Genomic DNA, 7,673 nt, shown 5'->3' with positions numbered 1-7,673 from the left:
CAGCACCTCAACACTGGGCCCTCCACTCCGATTTTTGTTTTTGTGTGTTCCTGGACATACACACGGAGGCCAGAGGGCAACTTGAAGTGGTCAATTCTCTTTCTTTCATCATGTGGGTCCCAAATATCAAACTCAGGTCATCAGTTTCGGCAGCAAAGCCTGTACTTGCATGTCCTTCCCCCTTGTCAGTTATTTTTTAGGATTGCAGCAGCATTTACTCCTAAACCAGTGAGATCTCTCCAAATCGTTTCCAACAACCGCATGTGGCATAACTCCCATTCAGTTGATTTGACACCTCTCAGAACACCTGCACTCATGTACACACGCCCACACATGGACACGTAACTTAAAACAGTAAGTTCTTTTTTAAAGTAATGTTTTAGCGAGACATGGTAGTGCATACCTTTAATCCTAGCACCTGGAACGCAGAGGCGGGCAGAACCCTGTACGAGGCAGTGAGACCCAAGCTAAAGAAATCTATTCTTTGTGAATTTCATACGTGTAATATTTTGGTCATATTAGCCCATTTTCCTCTTACTAAGCACTTCCCTTCTTGCATATCTTTTCTTTTAAACATTTATTGTGTGTGAACATGTGGCGTTCAGAGAAGAATTGTGGGAATCACTTCTCTCCTTCTACCATGTGGACCCTGGGACTTGAACTTAGGTTGTCAACCATGGTGGGCTGCTGAGCCATCTTGCCAACCTCCTGATAGGAATGAAGGTTTGCAGAATTAGGTAAAACGGGGGGAAAAAAAGGCATGGAGGTGCATGCCTTTAATCCTAGCACTCCAGAGGCAGGAGCAAGAGGAATCTAACAGCCTGGTCTAAAGAGTGTTTCAGGTCAGTGTTTCAGGGTTGCACAGTGAGACCCTGTCTCAGCCCTTCCCCTCAAGAACCCAACTCCTCCCAAATCAACCACCCCAAACCCCCAAACAACTAAATCTCACAGCACAAGTGTCTCATGCACAAAATTCTTCAAAAGATTGTGTATTTTGTATACTATGTTCAAAGACCAAAATAAAATAAAATAAAATAAAATAAAATAAAATAAAATAAATAAAATTCCACATAACACAACTTCAGGCTATATGCACAGGTGCAAATCAAATAGAAATGAAATGTATGCAAACTTCTGACAAGTCACTGGAACATTTCAAACATATTACAAAATCAATGCGTTCCCCAAATGTGGGAAAACTCTCAAATCCAAAATGGGCCTAGACACCATACATGCACACCCCACACGCCATCTTCCTCAGGGGTGAACACAGATGGAATAAACGAGGCATCTGGACTGAGACAGCTCGGTGGGTGCAAGCACTGGCAGCCAAGTCTCACGGCCTGAGCTGGATCTGACCCCAGGATCCACATGGTAGACAGTGTTTTTTCAAGTCGTTCTACATGTGCACACACGTTATATAACACATAGACACCTTAAAAAACAAAAGCATCGAATTTTCCCTACACTAAGTAGTTTTGCACTGCGCATTCACTCTTCAGGGACACGGGCAGAATGGAAAGGTCTTTCTGTACAGACAACATTCAGACTCTACTTCATGACTGGCACTTGCTTTATTCTCTACATGTCAGCTCCACAGATTCCTGTCATTCATTCATTCCCCATGACAACAGAAGCTGCTTCTCTCAACAATGTGTGCACAAGTTCTCCAAGTGGTCCGCCTGGACCCTTAGAAGCCACAGCTCTGCAGCATCCGCACCAGGGCTCTCGCACTGCCCCACGACGTCTGCTAGCACTATGCCCTGGCCATGTCTGGCATTTGGGTGTCCTTAGACCAGGAATGCCATGCAGGCTCATGCCACATGCCATATGCTTAGAGCCTCAGGTGCCATCACTGAGAACTGAGTTTGACTAGCAACATCCATGGCAGCGGGACAGGGTATGTGCCAGAGACCTGTGTCCCATCCTTACTTCAAATGGCTGTTGCAAAATGTGATCTGATGTCCAGGTAGCCACAAATGGAGCAGCACTGGGGGAGCTTCTGTGGTGGTCCGCACAGGAGCTACCTGTCTGGCATGTGGTGCAGGTGAAGACAGACGCCCCTTTCCCAGAAATGACCTCACCTTGTCAATTCTCAACATTGCAGGCCAAATAGGAAACCAAAACCCAGTGGAAGAACAGCCCGACTTTAATCAAATTTCAGAAAGCTTAGTCTGAGCCGATGTACTAGACAGTTGTTGAACATTCAAGAAAACACAGAGGACAACATGATTAGCTGGGCCTCCTGCCTTTCCCACTGACTACTTGGTCCAGCTGACTTTGGGAATGTCGTAGTGCTCGGTGAGCGTGTCCAGGTGTCTGTTGAAGTCCTGTAAAGAGAGGCCACATGACTGTGAACCAGGTGGGCGGTACCCTCGTCTGTGCCCAGCCCATCTCATATGCTCCACCAGGGGCCTCATACTACCCAAACCATGCGCTCCAACAGCTGCTCACGGCTCAGAGCTCACCTCCACTCTCTGCTTGTGGGTTTTGGATGCCTTCTTCAGGATTCTTTCCATTTGCTGAAGAGAGAAGAGACCACGATGAGTCCCCATGCCTGATACAGCCCAGGCAGGAGATGCACAAATGGGGGTTGGGAGCCATAACCCACAGGCACCCAAAGCAGTTGCCCCACTCGGGAGGGGGCCTGCTTAGTCTCCCCACAACCCTAGCATTTTTCATGGGCAGAAGCCCTGCGCTGCCTTGAGCCATAGTGAAAGCCCAGGGCTGGAAAGAAAACATTTCCCACAGAGGCAGAGTCCACCGAGTAAGAGGCTCCAGGGAGGGAAGGCCGAGGAGACAGGAACTGAAGGAAAGCCCAGGGTCCTAATTTTCATTTCTGTTGCCATGACAAAATACCCAGGCAAAAAAAGCAATTTGGGAAAACAAAGGGTTATTTGGTTGATAGTTCAGGTTACAGTCCATCAAGGAGAGAAAGTGAAAGCAGTATCTTTTGTTTGTCTGTTTGTTTGTTTGTTTGTTTGTTTGTTTTGAGACAGGGTTTCTCTGTGTTATCTTTGGCTGTCATGGACTCACTTTGTTGATCAGGCTGGACTCAAACTCACAGAGCTCCGATTGCCTTTGGGATTAAAGGTGTGGGCCGAGACACCTCGGCTGCCAACTATTTACTTGTTTATGTATATGAGTACTCTATTTTCAAGCACAGTAGAAGACCAGACGATGTGGTTTCAGAATTGAACTCAGGCCCTCTGAAGAACAGTCACTGCTCTTAACCACTGAGCCATCTCTCCAGCTGTGAAGGCAGGAATCTTAAGGGTCATAACTCAGCTAAAAGCAGAGAAATGGATGTGAGCATGCTTCATGCTCTTACACAGTAAAGATCGTCAGTTCGGTGGTTAGAAGCTCCCGCTGCTCTTTCAGAGCCAGCACCAAGACAGGTGGCTCACAATTTTCTCTAACTCCAGGTTCAGGGATTCTACCCTTTTCTAGCCTCCTTCGGCAGCATAGTACCACGTATATACATGCAGACAACACACTCACACCCATGAATAAAATTTCCAAAGTCTCACACCGGTGCTATGCACAACAGGCAGCCCTCCTACCCGACCCTCCGCGGTCCCCGCCCCCGCCTCACCCGTTTCTCTTGCATCTTCTCGAAGGCCGCCTGCGCCGGCGTGCGCTTGTCCAGGCAGCGCCTCTTCTCCTCCTCGCTCTTCTTGCTCGTCCCCATGGCTTCCAGCATCTTAGCCTTGTCTTTGTCCTTTTTCTTCTTCTTCCTGAGAGAGACGGGGTCAGTAAGAGAGGCCGGAGCCCGGGGTCGGAGACAGACCGCGGGCTCCCGGGCCTCACCGCTTCGTCACGCCAAGCTCCGCGATGCCTTTCAGCTTCAGGGGCCCCTTCTGGACCTGCTCGTACGCCTCCATAGCTCCCGCCTGCTGGGCCGCGGAAACACTTCTTGTTTCCAAACAGTACTTCCGCCTGACACCCTTCCTTCTGATTGGCTATCTGGTACGACGCACGCGTCTTCAGGGCCCAGAGTTCTGGCACAGTTCCGGTCTCGGGCATCATGGGAACCCTGCCATAATGAAGCCGACCTAAAGCCTCACTTCGTGGTTGGTCATCCGTTTCCGTCGTAGTGGATCCCCGCTCGAGCTTTGTGGCCTTCGAAGTCTTACTTTGTTTTTCCAATTTAGAAAATTACATTTACCCAGCACTCCAGAGACAGAGGCAGGAGGAGCTCTGAACTCGAGGCCAGCCTGGTTTACATAGTAACTTCCAGGACAGCCAGGAGTATGTAGAGAGACCCTGTCTCGACATTAACAAATAATAAGGAAGGTTAAATCTTAGAAATTACATTAAAGCTTGGCGTGGTGGCACACGTCTTTAATCCCAGCACTCAAGAAGACAGAGGCAGGCGGATCGCTGTGAGTTAGAGCCCAGCCTGGTCTACAGAGTGAGTCCAGGACAGCCAAGGCTACACAGAAAAACTCTGTCTTGAAATTAATAAATAAGAAAGATTAACTCTTAAAGTTAAATTAAAGTTATCCACCTATACATCTGTGTATGCGAGTGCCAGAGCACACATGTGGAAATCAGAGGGCACCTTGCAGGAGTCAGGGCTCACCTTTCGCTCGGTGGGTTCCCTGGAATCAAACTGATGTGGTCAACGTTGTAGAGCAGAGCCTTTACCTCCTGATCTCACAGGCCACAACACTTATTTTTGTGTGGGTTTAAGGGCAGAAGGTCATGATAAGTGGGGTCATTAATCTGGAATTTGCAGGAAACTGGACTGCTGCAGTGTGCCAGTACCCTAGCTTGCTTTGTTGGTGATGTTGTGGGGTCTGCTCAAATCCAACATAACTCAAATATCAAGTGAATGAGGATGACAAAAATCCATTGTAATCAAGCCGTTACTGATAGATCAGGGCTGCAGAACAGACTCGGGAGCTGAACTATATGAAGGGACATTTAAAGGATGAAGTCGTAAGCAAAAGGGAGTGGGGAAGGCTTTAGCATGGTCCCATCATAACCCCTTTTGACATAAGGGATTGAGCAAGGGAGTTTCCATCAGTCAGGATAGGAGTAGGTCCCTGGGCTTGGGAACATGAACTTGTTTGATCTTCCATGCCAGGAAGATGGAGAAAATATCTTTGAGATGGCTGGACTCAGGTAATTGTCTCCTTACAAGCTGTCCCTGAGGTGGCTGGGCTCAGACAACTGTTTCTTTACAACAGAAGCTGTTCAGCTGTTGGGAAGTCCTTAGCTTCCCTAGAGCCTGGGACCTTGAATTTAGTTTCTCCCTATGATTAAATGGAGTCTGGAAAAGAAATGGTAGAGCTTGGAATAAATTTCTTTTGCTTGTTCCCAACAGCTGACAGGGTTTTACAGAGGTCATGCTGGTCTCAGACTTGCTATGTAGCAATAAATGACCGTAAGTTGGTTTGTTTTGTTTTGAGACAGGGTCTCACTATGTAGCTTTGGCTATCCTTGAACTCCCTTTGTAGGCCACAATGGTGTGAATTCCAGGAGATTCACCTGCCTCTGCCTCACCTGTGCTGATATCAAATGTGTGCCCCACCATGCACAACCTTACTTTCCAGCCACTGTGATCGTGCTGGGAATTTTTGTTTAGCAATTTTGGGAGGTCAGAGTGTTAGTTTATTTCCCTGCTACAATGAGCAAGGGGAGGTCAGAGGACAGATATGGGAGCGAGGTTGCTCCTTCTGTGTGTCCAGGGAATCAGGGACCCTGCTGCTGCTTTGGAACACTGTCTCCCTACGTAGACTGTTAGGGTCTGAGAATCACTGAAAAGAGACTCCAGACTCAAGTAGTATGCAAAAGCATGGAGCGTTTATTCTGCAGGGGCTACCATTCCTTAGAATGGGACTGTGAAGTGAGCAAGCACACTCAATTTAACGGCGATTAGGGCGATTTCCATGAGTGAGGTAACCTCTCATTTGATTGGTTGACTCAGGAGGTATGGGGGATTTAGGGTTGGCTAAACATTTAGGGACTTTCCAGAGTTGCTAAGGTCTTTTCCTCAGGTTTGCCAAATCATTTGTCTGCTGTTGAGCAAGTAAAGGTCAGAGGACAGATGTGGGAGCTATGTTGCTCCTTCCGTGTGTTAACCTTTAGTCTGACTGACTGCCTGAGAGCTGCAGGCTTTAGTCAGATTAGCAAAACAGATTGGGGCCCTCTGGGGGGTCTCTCAAGGCTTTGGAGTTATTTGATCTCTCATAGCCCAGGCTGACCTGAAGCTTGTGACTCTCTGGCCTCAGCCCCCCTTAGTGCTGGGTAACAGGCCAGAGCCACTATTCCTGGCTCCTTTATTAAACTGTATGTGATGACTATGATGACTATTTTTGGTTGTCAACCTGACAACATCTGTAATTAAATAAGTCCTGGGCAAACCTGTGAAAGATTTCTTTCCTTTTTTATTTTTCGAGACAGGGTTTCTCTGTGTAGCCTTGGCTGCCCTGGACTTTGTAGACCAGGCTGGCCTCGAACTCATTGCGATCCACCTGCCTCTGCCTCCCTAAATGATGGGATTAAAGACGTGCAGCACCACACCTGGTGAGTTTTTTTTTTTTCAATTAAATAATTTAAAGTAGAAAGATTCACTTTTTCCTAGGCTTTCCAGAGCTGAGGACTGAACCCAGGGCCTTGTACTTGCTAGGCAAGAGCTCTACCACTGAGCTAATTCTTGGTGTGATGGAAGATCTACTTTTTATCCAGATCATTTGAGATGGAAGACCCACTTTTAATCTGAGCCACACCTTCTTCTGGCGGCCTGTGTAAAGGACATGCCTGCTTACCCTAGCTTCTCCTGGTACACTCTTACTTTCCCTGACATTAGAGCCTGCTTCTTCAGGATTCCAGCATATACTGAAGACCAGCTGAGACATCCAGCATCGTGAACTGAACAACTACTGGATTCTTGGACTTTCCATTGGCAGACAGCCATGGTTGGACTAGGTAAATCAATCTGTGCGCCACTCTAATAAATCATATATATATTATACATGTAGATACTATATAATATGACATATCATATACAATGTATATATGATATATATGTATATACACATATATATGGATTCATTCTATCAGTTCTGTTCTGTGACTAATACTATATATGTAACAGTTCCCCAGAACTTAGCACAACTGATACCATGTTGCAAGCATTGTTTTAACTTTAAAAACCAGCACAGAGGCACCAACACCTGCCAAAACAGGAACCAAAGACCTAATCCATCAAAAACCTAGTCCATAGTTCCAGGATCCAGAAAAGTCCCTAGATGTACTAACCTTTTTCACTTCTGTAGTTTTACTTCTTCCTGTTCCTGCTAACTGAAGTGTGTCAGGCAGGATATGGGTTTTGTGCATAAAATACAAAAAAAAAAAAAAATGATGAGACTTGGGGTTGTAAAGTTTGGGCAAGTTCACCATGCAGCTCTCTGGCCAGCAACGAAGACTTTGTTTCTGGCTCTAAAAATGTCTCTGTGTGTACTCTCTGGTTTTATATATAAAGCATATATATGTTAAGTATGAGTGTTTTCTTGCATGTATGTAAGTGTATGTATGTATGTATGTGTGTGTAAGACTGATGCCCAAGGAGACCAGAAGAGTATGTTGGATGCCCTGGAATTGGAGTTACAGATGCTTGTGAGCTGCCATGTTGGCACTGGGAATTGAACATAGGTCCTACTGAG

General features: G+C 46.6%; 1 protein-coding gene across 1 annotated transcript; it reads right to left on the bottom strand.

Moving 5' to 3' along the window:
- Window positions 1–2,131: 2,131 nt before the first annotated feature.
- Window positions 2,132–3,932, bottom strand: Fam32a (family with sequence similarity 32 member A). The gene is made up of 4 exons (XM_055597366.1): window positions 3,811–3,932; window positions 3,596–3,737; window positions 2,469–2,522; window positions 2,132–2,330 (listed from the first exon to the last, which is right to left on the bottom strand). Exons 1-4 carry the CDS (start codon window positions 3,882–3,884, stop codon window positions 2,262–2,264), a joined length of 339 nt encoding a protein of 112 aa, XP_055453341.1. The 5' UTR covers window positions 3,885–3,932; the 3' UTR covers window positions 2,132–2,261.
- Between the last annotated feature and the right edge of the window lie 3,741 nt (window positions 3,933–7,673).

Source organism: Psammomys obesus, unplaced genomic scaffold, assembly GCF_907164565.1.
Source record: "Psammomys obesus unplaced genomic scaffold, mPsaObe1.curated_primary_1811, whole genome shotgun sequence".
Lineage (NCBI taxonomy): Eukaryota > Metazoa > Chordata > Mammalia > Rodentia > Muridae > Psammomys > Psammomys obesus.
This window is presented reverse-complemented; position numbering and strand designations above follow the sequence as displayed.

Bases quoted from the DNA above. Each gene is read 5' to 3' on its own strand.
- Fam32a (XM_055597366.1), bottom strand. From the start codon at position 3,884: ATGGAGGCGTACGAGCAGGTCCAGAAGGGGCCCCTGAAGCTGAAAGGC. The intron at 2,523-3,595 runs GTGAGGCGGGGG...TTCTCTCTTCAG, and splicing joins AGAAGATGCAAGAGAAACGG to CAAATGGAAAGAATCCTGAA. The intron at 2,331-2,468 runs GTGAGCTCTGAG...CTCTCTTTACAG, and splicing joins CCCACAAGCAGAGAGTGGAG to GACTTCAACAGACACCTGGA.